This window comes from Balaenoptera physalus (assembly GCF_965194825.1).
Source record: "Balaenoptera physalus genome assembly, chromosome: 9".
Classification (NCBI taxonomy): Eukaryota; Metazoa; Chordata; class Mammalia; order Artiodactyla; family Balaenopteridae; genus Balaenoptera; species Balaenoptera physalus.
In genome coordinates this window covers 16,928,954-16,947,701 of record NC_138888.1, presented here as the reverse complement: position 1 = coordinate 16,947,701, position 18,748 = coordinate 16,928,954, and the positions used below count along the sequence as shown (strand labels likewise).

Below are 18,748 nucleotides of genomic sequence, written 5' to 3'. Positions count from 1 at the left end.
GGAAAACACTGTGGAGGTTTGTGTCAGAGCGCAATGCTATGAAAATAGCCCAAGCGAATTATGAGATATCAATACACTAACTGATCTCAAACTACCACTACTCTTAACCTTTTTCCGTGTCTCTTCCTTTCTCACCCATGACCCCCTTACCCTTCTTTGTGTCCATTTCTCTTTCCTTATTTGTCTCTGATGGTGGCTCCAATGCCAAAACTAACTTGCAAAAGCAAAACATTTAAAAATCAATCAGTCACTGCAGAAGAAGGTAGGATGTGATGTGCAAGGACACGATGTGAGTTTTGGACACTTTCTTTCTTCCCTTGAAGGGAGGTCTTAGTTACTGATGTGAACAAAGTCTGCCCTCTGATGGCATCATTTAACAAAACAAATCCGATCTCGCTAATTCCATAATTCAAACGGGTTTCCACATCTTATTTCTAAATGTGGACTTTGTTTTCATTCTCATTAGCAAAGTCATCCATTTTAATTGTGTCCTGCAAATCTTTTGTAATAGTGACAGATGCCTCAAGCTCTGAAGAGAGCGTCAAAATAAAACTGATATTAGCGCTTATTGAATGCTATCTTTACCTGCTTAAGCAGAGCCCAGAAGTTTGATTTTCAGATTGAGAGTCTTCTCTCAGTTTATCCGGTGAAGACATGGCTGGACTCATCTTCCGAAAATGGCGCTCTCCGCCTCCCTTTTCTCTTTTCCCTCCACAGCAGGTGGACTCTGCCGCCTGTGAGCCCACACACGTGGCTGGCCCGGCAGGGGGTAGTATAAGCTGGACTTGCCCTGAGCCCATCTCCCTGCACACCACGAAGGGCTTCCTCCTTGTCCTCTATTTGCTTCCATCAAGTCATCTTCCTCTCCCAGCAGGAACCTTACCTCCAGTGTCCCAGCTGCCCCACCCTCACTCAGCAGAAGCTCCCGCCTCTCTTCCCTCAGGACACTCAGGGAGCAGAGAGTAGCTCAGACTCTGCTTGCGTTTTGTGATGGGAGGCTCTGTCCTGGGCACCAAGGACCAAAGTGTCCACTGAATAAGGTTGTGAGGACGGAGGGCGGCCCTTCCACCCCGTTGCAGCAATTGACCATTAACTAACCATCTTCCCCCTCCTCCTCCTGCAGGCAGCCCCTCATGCTGCCACCCAAACAACTATATCCTTTTCCACGGTGGCCTTTCTCTCACTTCAAAGTGTCTCCTTCCTCACTGACAGGGATCAAAGCATGGACCACTAGCCTTGGGACACTCTTCCTTTTTTGATGTGGGTGGCAGCACAGGAATAACCTCTACTTTTAGGCCAGGGGTGAAAAATACAGATATACTTTCAGTAGAATGGAAATTGCCAGGGGTAAGGAGGAAGGAGGGGAACGGGATTTATTGTTTACTGGGCACAGAATTTCAGTTGGGGATGATGAGAAGATTCTGGAGTTGGATGGTGGTGATGGTGGCACAACAATGTGAATGTACTTGATGCCACTGAACTGTACCCTTAAAAATGGCAGAAAGGGTAAATTTTATGTTATGTGTATTTTAGCACAAGTAGAAATTGTATATATGTATACTTTCAAATGCTGTTTGCACTCATAGAAAACTCTACTGTAGTAGGAGGACAAAATAGTCTTAACTCTCTAGAATAATTTTTTTTTCACTTTCATGCTTTATTGAAAGTAAAATATGAATCAAAGACAGGTATTGGTAAGCAGGTTATGTCTCTAAAGAATTACTTTTAGTTCAGAACAGAATGTTGTCCCATCTCCTGTGACACAAATCCTTTGCGGACCAATGCATCTGGCATGAAACTCAAGCAAGGAAATGTAACAGAACTTTATTCCCTCCCGTGCCTATAAATCTTATATGTAAACATGATTTACTGATACTGCTACTAAACTTTTTCAGTCTTTACTTGGCCATTTCCCCCCCACCCCCTTAAATATAAAATTTGAAACATTTCCTTCAAGTCTGATGGCCTTCAGTGCAATCTGCTATATTTGACATAAGGCATTTGGGGACAGTCACTTTTGAATGGTTTTCTGCCTTGCAGAGGAGTCACGTATATAGTTTTGGCTTTAAGTCTTGTTATTTAATACATGCAGTAACGGCCCAGGAAGAATATCATCAGCAATCTGATGAAAGTGTACCTAAAATTCTTTCCCAATTGCTTTGTGTAGCTACTGGGAGGTGACTAGTGTTGATTGAAGGGTTGATCCATGTAGGTAGCTGTGTGGGGCGAATAGTGAAGAAAATCCTCAGAATGAGACATTCAGGAATGCACGGGAGAAGTGAGAACGATGCAGTTATTATTTCTAGAGAATTATGTCCTGCTTTGGACCTTCATCTTCTCGTCAAAAAACCAAAAACAGAATACGGTAAATTTGCCGAGGGTCAGAAGGAGACCCACAGGGGTAATTAAAGAGTTGGTAAATATGACCTCTGAACAGATATCAGTGAAATTGGAAATACCTGCTATTTTAGGATGCCTGGAAAGAGCTCGAAATATGCAGTGGTTATTGTGGTGACCAAGGACAAAGAGGGGGTCATCAGCTGTGGTCGGCTCAGGTTTTTTAAAAACTTGATAAAGATGAAATTAGGGCTATAGATTATAAAATTAAGGGAAATGAATCTCAAGACCAATGCTAAAGGGATTTCAAAAAGAAACACACGCAAGAAAACGTTAAAGGAGCTGAGAAGGCTAAAAGTTGTAAAAGCATCTGAAGAGGAGCTGATCCCTTGTGTCGAGTGGATCAAACCAAAGGAAATGTGCACAAAAGGAAGATTAGGAATTTCGGTCGAGCGTAACAAGGATGCCTCAACTGATGGGCTTCACAGGGAGGCTGTGGAATCTCCTCTCAAGGGTTTTAAAAAATAAGGCAGAGTGTTGTGCTTCCTGGGAAGGCAGGGGAGGGGCGGGGGGAACAGTCAGTTCAGGTGACCCAGAGACCTTCCAAGGGTGACCTGGACTTCTGACCAGAATTTTAAAATTACTGAGAGAAGACAAACTGATCCTGAGAGAGGATAGGATGAGGCTGGGACATTTGTTTCCCTTCTCAAGCCCAGGGACACATGGGTGGTGTTTGGCCCCTTTTGTGTAACTGACATGTCACCCCAGATTTTGCCAGTTTGGGAAGGAGCTGTGTGTCCTAGAAAAAGGATGAGGGTTGGTGGTCTGAAACCATTATTACTGTCATTTTCTGCAAAAGGAAAGATATGTATCAGATACCTCTCTCACAGTTAGAAATTTCTAGAGAGGCTATTACAGTATCTGATACTATTTGACAATAAATTCCTACATTGTCTAAAACTTCTTCTGGAAATCTTTCATTGGGTCACAATGTGCAGACAGGAGCGGGTCACCCCGGCTCGACAAGCCTTGTCATTCTTCTCATCTATAGCCTGCAGTGGCAGGTGGCTGTGACCAGGCTGAGAACATGTGGTAGTGGGCAGCCGTGCGTGGACCCACAGCACCGGGCGCTGCTGCTAATTAGCGGTAATAGTCATTCCTCACATGACCATGGAAGCACAGTTGAGGTTTTTAATAGCATGTTGCAATTTGAGGGTTGAATTGCATTCACATCTGGTATGCAGGCTTTGTCTTTCTAATCCCTAACCCTATTACTTTAGTTGCTGTTTATCATAGATATGAAACCCAATTTAATTCAAAAGAGGAAGATACATCCAGGATGATGGTGGTTAGCGGTGGTTGGCACAGCTGACTTCTGGCACTAGTTAGTTGTTCGCCCAGCTGCGTGAACGTCCCCTCGTGTACATCTGGGATCTGACAAGAGTCGTGTTGGCATGGTTGACCCTGCTCCTGAGTGGTGTGTTTTCCAATGTGGTGTATTCGAGGAGTCCAGAATCGCATTCACGCATCCTGGCGCCTGAAATCACACCATCGGAGAGTCCTTCCTTCTTGGGCCTTTGGATTCTTCTCTCTGAAGATTCTCTTTTAAAACGCAAAGACCTGGAGGGACTTCCCTGGCAGTCCAGTGGTTAAGACTTCGCCTTCCAATGCAGGAGGTGTGGGTTTAATCCCTGGTCGGGGAGCTAAGATCCCACATGGCTCGCGGCCAAAAGCCCAAAACATAAAACAGAAGCAATATTGTAACAAATTCAATAAAGACTTAAAAAATTGTCCACATTAAAAAAAAAAAACAAAAAAACCTGGGGAAAGCGTTCTATGTATCAATACGCAAAAAACAATTGGTGGCTCGTTATGTCTACTTTCCTTTACCACAGAGCCCTGTGATAGTGGCGGAAACTTGCAAACTCAGAAACATCCATCCATGGTGTCTTCTAAGACCATGCCTTCATTTGTTGAGCACCTACTGTGTGCCACACACTGTCTAAAGGACATTGTTCCTGGCTTCTGGAGGCCCATAGTCTGGTGCGAGAGGCAGACGTGTACACACAATGTGGAGAGAGCATTTGAGCCAGAGGAGGGAGGGATCGACACAAGGATGGGAGTCAACTGCGGAAGGATGTAACGGTGATTCTGGGCTGGGTCTTGAAAGGTGAACAGTCTGCCAGCTGGAGAGGTGGGAGCAGGGTCGTGTCAGTTTGTTTTCTCTGAGCTCTTTCTGACCCCTGCCAGACTGTCTAGGCATCCTCATCGGAAGGTCACGGGGTGAGAGGAGCCTGTGGGTCCCTCAGGAGGTCCCCAGAGCAAGACCTCTGCCCAGAGCCTGGAGAGTTCTCCCAGGCCCTTCAGGGTCACTGCTTTCAGGCAGTTCAAAGAGACAGGGGAGGAATCCATAAGACAAATTCAGCCAACCTAATCCTTTTGCCTGGCGAAGGCCTCGCTCTTGGGCCAGAATTCTGTGCATTTGTCTAGTCCCTTTGTGGAAGGAATTAAAATGGCACACTTAGATATTTGCTTTATTTTTATCTAAAACCCCTTGCCATCATTTGAGGATAATTACATTGATTTTTGTTGTGTTCATGTTATCCCTTACACTGTTACTTTTCTCAGCTTTGGCATCTTCTTTCCATGGTTCAGAGCACAGATTCTGGAGTCAGACTGCCTGGGTTCATATCCGGCAGCCACAAGTTACGAGCTCCCTGCCTCCATTTCCCCCCGTGTAAATGGGGATAATTATGATTTCTACTCCACTGAGGTGTTGGGAGGGTTCGGCGAGTCGGTTACAAAGTATTTACAGCAAGGTAAACAGGGAGCGTTTAATAAATTTTGGCTGTTAGTATCCACTTCCTGTAGACCCCCTTATCTGAGACTGTTTGAATTAGAATGTAGAATAAGTACCATTTCACCCAAGGAGACATTTGGAATTTACCAGGCAGTCCAAACATTCCTTGAGGGCCAGTGGAAATACAGCACCCAGTTCAGCGTGGCCCCGCCCTCAGGAACCTGCAGCCTCCTGAGAAAACGAGACCGCATCTATACCTTCACGTTGACAAATACCGCAGTTTGCACAGCCCTCACCGCCTCTCAGCAGGTACCTGGACGGGCGCCTCCCGCAGGATAGTAAGTGCCCCTCAGGAAACACTGTTTGCTGATTAGATTGTTCACTGGCACCTGAGCAGACAGGGTCTTCTGAGGATGATATATTAACCTAGAGGGGAGCCAGTATCTAAGTGGGCTTGATTTTCCTCCCAAAGTGATGGCTTGTAACCAGCTCCATGTTTGTGTGCGTCATAGGTTTGGAGGAGACCAGCCTGTCTACATCAACATCATTAGAGACCCTGTCAACCGGTTTTTATCTAACTATTTTTTCCGTCGATTTGGAGACTGGAGAGGAGAACAGAATCACATGATCCGTACCCCCAGCATGAGGCAGGAGGAGCGCTACCTGGTAAGTCCTGTCGCCTCGAACAGGGGGCCCCTCCCCTCCCCATGGCCACCCCATCCACGAGCTCCATGCGATGAGGGCATGTCCTCAGGGAGCAAGTTTTTGCCAGTGAGAAATTAATTTTCCAGATGACCCAGATCTTAACGCACATTTTCTCAAATGACTTTCTAGTCTTTTTTTCCTCAGTTTGTCTTTAGTGCTCGGTTTTAGGTCCCAGAGAAGAAATAGTCTTTCCCAGGGAATCCTGACCAGCACTATTGTCGTTTTGGTGTGTTTGGGGATTTCTCTGAAAAGGTCACAAAGTACTTTCTCATACTTCATGCCATTCAATTCCCGTGACAGTCCCATGACGGAGGGGTATTTTCAGATGAGAACCCTGAGATTCCAAAAGGATGTGAGCACAACCATGACTGACGGTTTCCAGGTCCTCTGACTCCAAGTCCAAGGTCCTTTCCACCATAGCACAACAGAATCAGGCATCTTGGCAAAATCAGTTTGCTTTTCTGGACCTTGTTTTGGGACCCTCAGCTTCATAGGGATGTTCATTTTGATCCCAGTAATTGTTTCCACGGCTTGGAGTTGGTAACAGATGAAAGTAGTGCATCTTGCAGCCAGCACCAGAATAAAAGATGCTTTTTCCCACTAGTTTGTGACCTAGATGGACAAACACTTGCTGAGTGGCTTAGAGCCTCAGCCACTAAGGTGTTAAAGAGGCTGAAATGCTGGTCTCTGTCTGAGAGCCCGTCAGACACAGAGAGACCGTCCCGGGCTGTCAGGCACGGCGGAAAGAGAAGGATGTATGGAGGGCTCCGTGCAGATCTGCTTCCGCGGCTGGCGTGTAACACAGAGCCCATGCCCACCGCTGGTGCGTGCACTGCAGCATCCTCGAGCTAAAGAAGAGTATCGTTAGTCCCAGTTCCAGCACAACGCCAGAACTTCTCTTTCCTCTTTTGATTTTAAAAAGCATGATAAAAGTATGTGTTTGGAGGATGGAGCATTTTTCGATAATGTCATTTCATGTCTTAAAATTCACAATTAGAGTTGAGAAAACTGAGATGCACAGAAGTTGATTATCGTATCCGGTGCTATGCAACTAGTTATAGATGGGCCAACGCTAGAAACCAAGGCTTTTCACTCACCATTCAGCATTTGTTCAACTACCTAATGCTTCAATGAAATACTCTGATGGTATATTTTTAAAGTGGCTTTTACTTCTTTTTCTTTTTCACTTTTGATGGCAAAAACCCTGATCTTTTTCTTTAAACTACATGTTATGAATATGGCTCTGTATTTTTTTATTCAGTGAGAAGTACATATTCAGGGTATAGAACCACTTACTAGAGGAATAATGTCTTTAGAGTTTGTATTGGACCTGATTAGTATTACATGTTTTTTTGAAAACATATAGCATCTTCCATGTAATCAAAATATACTACGAAGTTTCTGGCTCAATCCGATACTACAAAAGTTTAGAACCGAGTGTAGCAGAAGATGTTGAAAAACCAAAGATATGAAAACAAGTTTTATGAATCCTACTCTTCAAATATTAATATAGGTAATAAGTAAATTCATAGTCTACCAGAAGGTGAAAAGTGATTCGGGAAAGTGGAAGGGCAGTCCCAGGGATCTATCATGCAGCGGGGGAGATGAGGGACAGGCTGCCATGCGATGTTAATAGGCAGGTCAGGGAAGGCATTGGATCTGGCATATAAGCAACAATTAGGATGAGAAGTGGAATTGGTCACTCGGTCGGTTGGGAGAATGCAGCTCCAAGTGGAGGGGGCAGCTGGACCAAAGGCCTGGAGTGGGCACTTGTGTGCTCATTCAGAAATCAGCAGGGAGAACAGAGTGGCTGGTATAGAGTGAAGGGTAGGGAGAGGGAAGTGGCAGGAGGTAAATTCGGAGAGGTAAGTCTTGGAGACCACAGATCATATAAGGCCCTGTGAGGCACTGCAGTCACTTTGAGTTGGGAAGTAACATGAATAACTGCAAATCGTTCACACCCTTTTTTATTGAAGTATAGTTGATTTACAATGTTGTGTTAATTTCTGCTGTACAGCAAAGTGACTCATTTATACATTCTTTTTTTTTATATCCTTTTCCATCGTGGTTTATCATAGGATACTGAATGTAGTTCTCTGTGTTATATGGTAGGACCTTGTTGTTTATCCATTCCATATAGAATAGCTTACATCTGCTAACCCCAATCTCCCACTACATCCCTCCCCTAAACCCCTCCCCCTTGGCAACCACCAGTCTGTTCTCTATGTCCGTGAGTCTGTTTGTTTCGTAGATACATTCATTTGTGTCATATTTTAGATTCCACATATAAATGATATCATGTGGTATTTGTCTTTCTCTGTCTGACTTACTTCACTTAGTATGATAATCTCTAGTTGCATCCATGTTGCTGCAAATGACATTATTACATTCCTTTTTATGGCTGAGTAGTATTACATTGTATATATGTACCACAACTTCTTTATCCATTCATCTGTCGATGGACATTTGGGTTGTTTCCATGTCTTGACTATTGTGAATAGTGCTGCTATGAACATAGGGGTGCATGTATCTTTTTGGATTAGAGTTTTGTCTGGATATGTGCCCAGGAGTGGGATTGCTGGATCATATGGTAATTCTATTTTTAGTTTTCTGAGGAACCTCCATACTGTTTTCCATAGTGGCTCTACCAACTTACATTCCCACCAACAGTGTAGGAGGGTTCCCTTTTCTCCAAATCGTCTCCAGCATTTGTTATCTGTAGACTTTTTAATGATGGCCATTCTGACCTGTGTGAGGTTGTACCTTGTTGTAGTTTTGATTTGCATTTCCCTAATAATTAGTGATGTTGAGCATCTTTTCATGCACCTATTGGCCATTTGTACTTCTTCTTTGGAGAAATGTCTACTTAGGTCTTCTGCCCATTTTTTGATTGGGCTGTTTGCTTTGTTGTTGTTGAGTTGTATGAGGTGTTTTTATATTTTGGAAATTAAGCCCTTGCTGCAAATTGTACACACCTTAATCAGTGATTCTTTCTCCCGTATCTCCACTAAAAAGTGGAGCCCTCCTCCCAGCAGGGGATGTGTCATCTCATGAGCCTTCAAACATCCTCAGCAATTCTCCCCCTTCTTTCTGGGAGTCAGGACTCCTCCCTGCTGCTCTAGACCTATATCTGACACCTGGGTGCTTGTTCTGAAGTCTCACAAGCCTCCTCACACTCAAAGTTTCCAGGGGTTCTATTGAAAATGGGGTCTGTGGGATGGAGACCCCAAAGTTGTGCAGTGCACAACCTACACAGCTGTACATGGATGTTCCAATATTCTTCTTCAGTGCTCCCACCAGGTTCTGCGCTGGCTGGCCATGTCATTTCTCTGGGTGATATAATGTCTTCACATCTCTTCTGTCCTCCCAACAGCCTATAAGCTCTTTGAGGACAAGATAAGATCAGAGTTCCATCTATGTCCTTGGTACTCAGAAGAGGGGCTGAATTAGTAGAAGCCTCAATACACTCTACTTAATCAATAAAATAAACAACAACAAAAATATTAATACAGTTATAATGTAGTTAATATGTAGTTGGGGGAATCTTCTACGTTTTTCTACCCTGCCAAGTTTTTGCCATCCTGTAAATCATTCCACATAACATAGTCTTCACACAAACAATCAGTTGTAATCATTAGCGAGAGAAATTTTGTAAACATGAGAGAAAAAACTCATGGTTTAGTTTTTTTTTTTTGAAGCCCATAAAATGTTGAAAGTTGGTAATGGAGGCAACTCTTATATTTTTGAAGAGCCTTTATGCTGTGATATGAGAGATTCCGGGGAAACTTCCCTGCCTGGAATTCTACCCTTAGAGATTTGCAGGGGCCCCTGTTCCAAATGTAAAACACTGTGTCCTGGGAAGGGCCGGTGTCAGATGAGCTCAGCTCATTCCTTGGCAAGACCCCAGCAGGAAAGCACTGGGCTCCCCAAAGTAGCAGAGGGAGAAATCAGGGGAGCAGGAGTGGAGAGGGGCCCCAGGGACACGTGACTCCTTTATGAGCCAGCTCCAGCCTGACCCTGTTAGGAGGGCTGTTTTCTTGTTCAAAGGATGGTTTGTTTATTTGGAAGAAGACAGTCTACAGCCTTTTTTTTTCATAGCTGAAACTTTTCATTCCATCTCCTTGGTCCCATCAGACCCTTGAAATAAAACTGCCCCCTTTCAGAGCCTGTCCTCATTTTGGCAAGCCTGGGTGGTCAGTTGTTTCGCTCAAAAGAGGGTGTTGTTTGTGTCTCGCTGGGGTGCAGGGCAGCTGTGAGGAGACCTGGTCCCCTCAGTGAGGCCCCGCCTGGGCATGAGGGCCCAAAAGGGGATGCACGCAGAGTGACCCCGCGCCAGAGGGGGCAAGCAGGGCAGGCCACCCCCTCGGGGGACCTCGCGGCGAGGCCTCTCCCTGCTCGCTACACACACACAGAGTCACGGGGGGGTGGCCCAAAACGGGTCCACTGATATCCCCACATGATTCCAGATCTCAGCGCTCCGAAGCCACTTGCTTTATCCCGTTGCCAAAAATCAGGCAGCTCTGCTCCTGGCTGTGAGCCTTGCAGAGCTGCTTAGCATACAGCTGAGAGAGGGCCGGGGCCTCTGGGGCTGAAATATTATCATCTCTGATGCCGGGTGGTTGGGAAGAAAATGGAAAAGGGCGCAGGGATCGTAGGATTCGCAGGGTCCCTGGAGGTCGGTCACGAGGAACCTCTCATTTCACAGATGTAGGAACAGGGCCTGGGTCTAGTGATGGGTTAGGGGTCCTGCCAGGCATAGAGGCTGTCCTGACTCCACCGCTGTGAAGCTGGATCACTTGGACCTTATGTTTGACTTCCTGAATGGTAAAGGGAGAAGAGGACTGCGCCAAGTTCCATGCTTTTTGAGCAAAATCATTTTGTCTGACACATCTTTACAAAGACATAGCTGTTATAACAATTTTTTTCAAACACCCAAGCATCTTATAGCTGTTTTCCATATTTTCTGGAAACAATTAGATTTTTCTAAGAGTTTGTTTCTTCCCAAACCAATCTTCACTTGTATTTATCAGGAAATCATTTTACAATAAATTATTGCTAGAACGGATACAAATTCAACTTATAGCAGCCACGCTGTGAAAAAGCAATTCTCTTAGGCTCATTTCTCTTTGTCCAGAGCCAGAGTGCAGATGTAGCTGCATCCTTTTTTGGGTTTCGACTCAGGAGGTGGGGTAGATCTGAGCCCAGGCACACTTTGACACGTTCCAGCACTTGAGACTCTTCTCCAGTTGGAGTTCAGGCTGCGTTATTTCCAGGGCAGGGAAATACCTGGCACCCAGAATGCAGTTCATGAGAATGAATGTCTGCTCATGAAGAGCAACTGTTGTGATTTACAGGCAAGGGGGGAGAATCTCATTCCTGCCGAAGCCACTCCCTTCTCCAGTCCCTGAGTTTCCAGTCAGCTGCCATCTCTACTCTGTCAGTTACACGTGTGTGATTTGTGCTTGCTGTTTGCCTAAAACCTGGCCTGAGAAAGTTTCATGGTAAAATATTCTGCAGAGACAGCACTTAGCACTTTCAAACTCCAAAAGATACCAAGCTGAGCTCCTTACCCAAACTTGCGGCAACTTCACCAGAGTATCCTTCACTAGGTGACCCTCCATCTGAAGAGCAGAAAGAGAGAGGAGGGCATTTTCCCAGGGAGAAAACTGCCTCTGTGATACTGTTTATTCATCTTGGCTATAAAGCGTGGAAAGTAATGCATGTTTGAAAAAACAAGTGGTAATTTACAGCTTCTTAATTCATAAAGAATTCAGTGAATCATGTTGGCCCATTTGGATTCTGGAGAAGCCTGAACATTGGCCAGCGTCAGCAAAGATTTTCAGAAAGCTATGCATTTTAATCTGCTTGAAAGCTTTGGACTCTGAGCATCCTTTAGCTTTGGAAGTGTATGTATGAAATACTTGTTTCTGGAAATTTCCACCCTGTCCTGACTGGCTGAGGCTGTCCTGGGAATGAAAACTCAGGCTGTGCCTTCATCCCTAAAGCATCATTTTTCTTAAAGGAAGAAAACGAATAAGGGATTGGGATCATCTGCTTTTTACGTATTTCAGTAAATATCTGTGTTTTCCAAATCTTTGAAGGTAAGAAAGTTCTTTGTCTCCAACTAGTTCAAATTTGGCTTATGATTGCAGGCTGAGCTAACGGCCCAGGACATGGTGTACTTAGGTTGCGCTCTCGGCTGCCCTCGCTGCGTGACTCAGCCAGTGATTTAGCCTTTGCGAACCTTACTCTTCTCATCTGTACAATGGGAACATATTACCTTGCCTGTATCACAGGCTTCTTGAGAAAATAAATTGAACATTCTGTACAGAGGTGCTTTGAAAGCTAAAACTTTACAAAACACGTTTCAGCATTGATGCTTTCACACCCCTGGCTCTATCAGTGGCTCCATGAGACCATTTTTTTCTGTAGACCCAGGGAGCTTCTCTCCTCTGGGGAGCCAGCAGGGGCTGCTGTTCTCTTGTGGCTCAGGCCACTCTGGGCCGTGTCCTGAACCGTCAGGTCCATGTGGCTTCTGCTGGGATATCAGATGGCCCCACTAGACCCCTTCTCCTGGGAATCCGTTTCTAAGGAAACAGCTTCTCTTTGTGTTCCCAACAGCTGGAGACACGTTTTGATCCTAGCCCGCTGGCACCCATTTGTCCCGTGTTTATTTACTTGGAAACCTAAGCTGGTGTAGGCACGCGGTTGTAAAGTCACCGAAGCGGCACGTTCTGACATCCGAGGGGTGGGGGAGGAGAGGTGCACGGGGCCGGCAGGCTCTGACATGCTGTGAGCCGTGCAGAGGACAAAGGAGCCCCCTGGAGAGAGATGTCTTTGACATCCATTTGTCCTGAAGTATGTCGAAAGCAGGGGTCGCAGGTGTTTTTAGAACCAAAGACCAGTTCTGCAGTTTAGCAATACAGGGAGTATCCGTGGGAGCTTGGGACAGAGAAGTTGATGGGCATAGAAGGAGGAGAGGCACGAGGCGAGTAGGAAACAACAAAGGGATTTTGGGGGAAAGGAGGGGTCATGAGAGAGCGGTGAGCTTGGAGCCTTTGCGACGGGAGAACAGAATGCCACCAGCCACCACCTGAGATGTCACCGAATAACCGCACATGCAGCCGAGTGTGTGGCTTGATGCAGTCAGCGGGCTGTCCCCATATTAGCACATTCATCCCCAGGGCATCCTCTGGTGTAGGTATTAGCACCCCCCCTTCAACCCCCTTTTACAGTAAGACCCCTACATACGAACGAGTTCCATCCCAAGAGCACATTCATAGCCCAATTTGTTCTTAAATCCAACAAAGTTAGCCTAGGTACCCAACTAACACAATCGGTATATATATCAATAGTACTGTACTGTAATAGGTTTATAATACTTTTCACACAAATAATACGTAAAAAACAAACACAAAAAATAAAGAAAACATTTTTAATCATCTTACAATACAGTACCTTGAAAAGTACAGTAGTAGCAGCTACATCACCACTGCTTTTACGCTTGCTTCCAGACATCCTGGGCTTGAAATAAAGATCCTGTACCACTGTATTCTGTACAGTACTGTACAGTAAAGTACAGAAAAGCACAACCACTTGTAGAGGATGCACGCACATGGCAATGTACACCAGACACATGAACTAACTTACCTGATTGGACATGTGAACGCACGTCCGCATCTTTGAAAGTTCACAACTTGAAGGTTCGTGTGTAGGGGACTTACTGTGTAGACTAGGAAGGTGACTCCGAGAGGCTAAGTGGATAAGACCAAACCTTGAACATGAGGAAGTGTGTTAGGCTGCATGAGTTACAAGGAGTTCAGGTCCACTCAGGTTGCCTCAGGGGAAGAGAAAAGTAAGAGTTATCATTAGGATAACTAATGGTATCTGCCCTGGTAATGAGGACAGAAGGGCCACAACTTCCAGCAAAGACCAGGAGATGCCACGCAGAGCCAGGCCACATGGAAAGATCAGAGCGCAGCTTAGCCTCCCTGCGGGAAAACCAGATGTGGTTCAGAACGGGTGCCGGGTCCAGCGACCGGGTTATGTGGGCACCCGGTCAGCCCAGGGCTTCCCTTCTCCCTGTTCCCTGGTTCTTGACACACTTCAGCCGCTCGCTGCGCTCTCCCCTCTGCTCCCACGAAGGATGCTTCCTGGTGTTTCTCTGTAGCTCACATTCAGTCTTCTAAGAGTGACTTATTCGTCCACTTGATCACTCTGACCAGCCTTAGGTCATGTTTGGCTGCCCCTGGGAAGAGTCTCATCCGTGCTGTGGTCGAGGGCGTGGTCAGACAGATGGGACAGGATGGGGTCACCTACAGGTATAGTGTTTGTGCTAATTTCCCGTTACTGCTGTGCCAATTTACCACACAATTAGTGGGTTAAACTACCAACATTTCTAATCTTCCAGTTCTGTAGGTCAGCAGTCTGACACCAGTCCCACTGGGCTAGACTCAAGGTGTTGGCAAAGCCGAATTTTTTTTTAAAGATTTTTTTTTTTATGTGGACCATTTTTTAAAGTCTTTATTGAATTTGTTACAATACTGCTTCTGTTTTTTTGTTTTGGGTTTTTGACCACGAGGCATAGTAGAATCTTAGCTCCCCGACCAGGGATCGAACCTGCACCTCCTGCATTGGAAGGGGGATTCTTAACCCCTGGACCACCAGGGAAGTCTCCAAAGCTGATTCCTTTTTGAAGGCTTGAGGGGAAGACCCATTTCCCTGTTCATTTGGGTGGTTGAGACTCCACGTCCTGTGGTTGTAGACTGAGATCCCATTTTCTTGCTGGTGGTCGGTCAGCTGTGTGCCGTTCTCATTCTCTAGAGGCATCTACGCTCCTTAAACCGTGGCTCCCTCCCTCCATTTTCCAGGTAACTGGTGGTGGGTTGAGTACCTCCCAAGCTTGACATTTCTCCCCCTCCTTCTTCTTTTTTTTTTTAAATTTATTTATTTGATTTATTTATTTTTGGCTGTGTTGGGTCTTCATTGCTGCACGCAGGCTTTCTCTAGTTGCGGTGAGCAGGGGCTACTCTTCATTGCAGTGCACGAACTTCTCAATGCAGTTGAGGAGCATGGGCTCTAGGCACATGGGCTTCAGTAGTTGTGGCACACGGGCTTCAGTAGTTGTGGCACACGAGCTCAGTAGTTGTGGCTCGCGGGCTCTAGAGCGCAGGCTCAGTAGCTGTGGCACACGGGCTTAGTTGCTCCGCGGCTTGTGGGATCTTCCTGGACCAGGGCTCGAATTCGTGTCCCCTGCATTGGCAGGTGGATTCTTAACCACTGCGCCACCAGGGGAGCCCTCTCCTCCTTCTTCTTCCATCTCATTTCTCTAACCAGCTGAGAAGGGTTCTCCACTTTTAAAACTTTCTGTGAATCGACTGGGCCCACCCAGATAATCTAGAATCGTCTCCCCATCTCGAGGACTGTAAGCTTAATCACATCTGCAGAATCCTTTTTGCTGGATACGGTCCAATATTCACAGGTCCCAGGGATTAAGGGTGTAGACGTCTTTGGGGTCTATTATCCTGCCCACCACAGTGTCACCTAGGACTGCGGGGACTGAGGGGGCTGTGGAGGGGTTGTGAGCATGACAGGCATTTTGAAACTTGGCTTGTCCCAGCCACCGGTGGGGAGCCCACGTCTGCTTTCCACTGTGGCATGCTGCCATGCAGTGGCACCAAACTATGGCTTTCCTGTCTCTGATCTGCAAAACCAAGGGGCCAGTCATACATTTTATTTTTACTCCTATGGGTGACTTATTCATCCATCCATCTACTCATTCATCATTCATTTATTCATTCAGTAAATATTGATTTAGTATTCTGTGTGACAAGCACAATAATAAGAACTGGAAATAAAACGCTGAGCAAAAATAGACCCCGTGTCTGTCCTCACAGAGCTCAGAGTCCTGAGAGGGAAACAGGTATTAATCCCAAAACCACACAGATTCATGTGAAATAGTAACTGCATCACATTTTACACCACAGAGAGATGTGCCACTGTCCAGGCATAGAATAGGGTAGTTGGCAAGCCTAGAAGTCAGAGAAGTGATGGTTGAACTAAGATGTGAAGGGAAAGAGGAGAAGGAAGAATATCCAGACATTGGGAACAGCACATATAAAGGTCCTGTGGCAGAAGGGAGCAAAGTGAGCATGGGGGAAGAACCAGGGAGGCTGGAGTGGGGTGAGCTGAGGGAGGAAGGAAGAGCTGAATCTCATAGTGTGGGCAGGCAGGGGTCGGGCCCCACAGAACCTCCCAGGACTTGTTCAAGAGGACTGGGGAGACACTAAGGGATTTAAAGCAGGGCTGGGGATGGGGGAGCATGTTTACATGGGATCCTAAAACTTACATTTTGGAAAAAAAATTACTTTAGCTTCAATATACAGAGCAGAAAAGGGCTCCAGTTAATCTGAGGCTACTGCAGTGATCAAAGGGGGAGATAAACAATCAAGGAGCGGGTGTTTATGGAGCGAGGCCCATGTGTGAGGAGCAGCTCTGGGGGCAGGGGTGGTGATGGGGGAGCATTTACAGTGGTGGGGGGGGCACCTCACTGTCCTTCCAGTTGCTAACTGCCTGGCTGGCAACAGAAGAGCCAAACTTGAGGAGTTGTCATTGGTTGGGACATATTTAATTAGCAAAAGAATGATGCAGACACCGGAGAATTCAGGAGGAGAAACATCAGTGAGAGGTGGGATCCTTGCGGGAGGCTCCCTGGACGAGGTGGGAGCTCAGTCTTTGGGGACGGATGCAGATTCAGGCGGGGGTGAGGGTCAGGAGGACCGCAGTTTGTGTAACAGCCTGAGAGCCCGAGGCTTGCTCCGTGGTCAGCCACCCAGCTTGGCTGGAGCAGAGGGTTTAGGGAGGTGAGGAGCTTTGGGACTGAGACGCGATCCTCCAGATGTCCCCGAGGAGGCTGCCAAATCAGCTCTGCCTGACCTGCTTTCTCAGTGGACGGTCCCATCAGGGGCATCAAATCCAAGCTGCCAGAGCGCAGCCAGGTGCATCCCGCTGGCCACCTGTCAGCTGAGCTCATCTGCTCCGGACCCCCGCGCCTCACTGTGAGTCAGCGACCAGCTGCAGCTGCCTCCTTGCTGGGGGCTCAGCCCTGCACCCCAGCTGGGACGGATGGCTCAGATTTATGACGGTGGTGGTTCTCAGCCTGGCCGCTCATTGGAATCACCTGGGAGGCTTTTAAAACTACTGATGCCTGGGTCCCACACCCAAAGATTCTGGTTTAATTGGTCAGGGGGGTGCAGGGTGGGCTTTGGGACTTTGTAAAAGCCCGAAGTGAGGCCAACATGTAGCTAAGGCTGAGAACTACTGAGAAATAACAACACATCCATTCTTGTCTGTATTAGCAGGAGCTATTTTTACTGAGAGATATACCTCCCGAATATCTTCTAGAAGCTTACTTACTATATCCTCTGCACATTTGGAAAAGCTCTATTTGCTTTCCCCTCAGGAATTTTTTTTATTTGTTAGACTTTTAGTTGGCGTGTGCAGATAAATGTCATTAAAGGAGTCTGATGGTATAGTGTAAGATTTGTTGTATTTACGAATACTCTGTGTAGGTCTTAAGTCAGGCTTTCTTTTAAACTGAAATGGGAAACTAAAGAGTATATTATACTGTACATTTAAGATCTCACTTTAGGAAGCGTGCTTTAGGCAATAAAACAGAGAGTAAGTACTTTGATGAATAAAATATTTTCGCATGAAGACATCTTCTTATTTGGCCGATGAGGCATTTAGAATCCAATGCCATTTTTCCAAAGAGACGTGCGTCACTCTTTAAATGCAGGCCAGTTCATAAAATACAATAAATGCTAAATTTAAAGACATGGATGAATAGAACTACACTTTAAATGCAGTCAGGAAATGTTCTTTAAAATAATGTTTTTTAAATGCAGCCAGGGAGCTTGCTATTCAAAGAAGTTATGCGGTGAAGTTTTATATAAAGTAAAAAACTAATGGCTCGATTTATGTGTGTTAAAATTTTGAATTTCATATCCTACACTTGTTTTCCAGAACTTGGCACACCTCTGTAGTTTTCCTCAATTTGCTTTGCCAAACTGTAATATTTTTTCACTGCCCAACTGTTTTACATACACAGCATAAATTCCCCAAAGGCAGAAGGACCTCCAAACGTGTTCTTAAAAATATTTCGCGAAGTCTAAAGACAGGAAAAGTAAGTGTAAAACATCTAAGAGATTTATTGGAATCTCAGCTTGAATTCTAATTGTAAGTACTTATGAAAATGTCAAAATTAACAAGAAATAGCTGGCAGTTTTTCTAATAACTGTAAATTGAGTTAGATAGTGTGTAATTGGAAAAATGCTTGCTTCGCTCAGGCTCTCTCGAAACAAGTCTTCGAATCTGTTAGCTGCAGCAGCCTTGCCCTCTAATGGCTGGAAATTGAAGGACAAGGCTAAATATTTTGACTACAAGGAGGATAGAAACTAAGCAGAGGGATATGGCACCATGTCAGGAGACTCTTCCCTGACATGGCATGAATCTTCATTCATGATTAAATGAAAGAATTCTAACCAAAGCCTACTCTATTTCAAGTCAAATGAAGCTTTTTAAAAATGGCTCTGCATTTCATATTACAAACTAAAAACACAATGGAATTGTATCAACATGTAGCTAAATGTTTCTATACTCATTTTTTTTTTTTTTTTTTGCATTGAAGAGGAAGGTTATACCGGTATGACTTTTTTTTTTTTTTAAGGGGAGGGTTTTTTAAAAAAATTTATTTATTTATTTGTTTTTATTTTTGGCTGTGTTGGGTCTTCGTTGCTGCGCGCGGGCTTTCTCTAGTTGTGGCGAGCGGGGGCTACTCTTTGTTGCGGTGCACGGGCTTCTCATTGCGGTGACTTCTCTTGTTGCCGAGCACGGGCTCTAGGCGCA

General features: G+C 45.6%; 1 protein-coding gene and 1 pseudogene across 6 annotated transcripts in view; both read left to right on the top strand.

Moving 5' to 3' along the window:
• The window catches only part of UST (uronyl 2-sulfotransferase), a 384,091-nt gene that overhangs the window by 176,837 nt on the left and 188,506 nt on the right, over positions 1-18,748 (top strand). For all 5 annotated transcript variants that reach the window (XM_082474848.1, XM_082474847.1, XM_082474849.1 and 2 more), the window contains exon 5: positions 5,650-5,803. In XM_082474848.1, coding sequence (XP_082330974.1) covers positions 5,650-5,803 — 154 coding nt within the window. The remainder of the gene's footprint in view (positions 1-5,649; positions 5,804-18,748) is intronic.
• LOC309666855 (serine/threonine-protein kinase 3 pseudogene) overlaps positions 5,882-18,748 on the top strand; it is a 35,631-nt pseudogene continuing 22,764 nt past the window's right edge. The window contains exon 1 of the transcript in view: positions 5,882-18,748. This exon is cut by the window's right edge and continues 22,764 nt beyond it. The product of the transcript in view is annotated as a serine/threonine-protein kinase 3 pseudogene (transcript).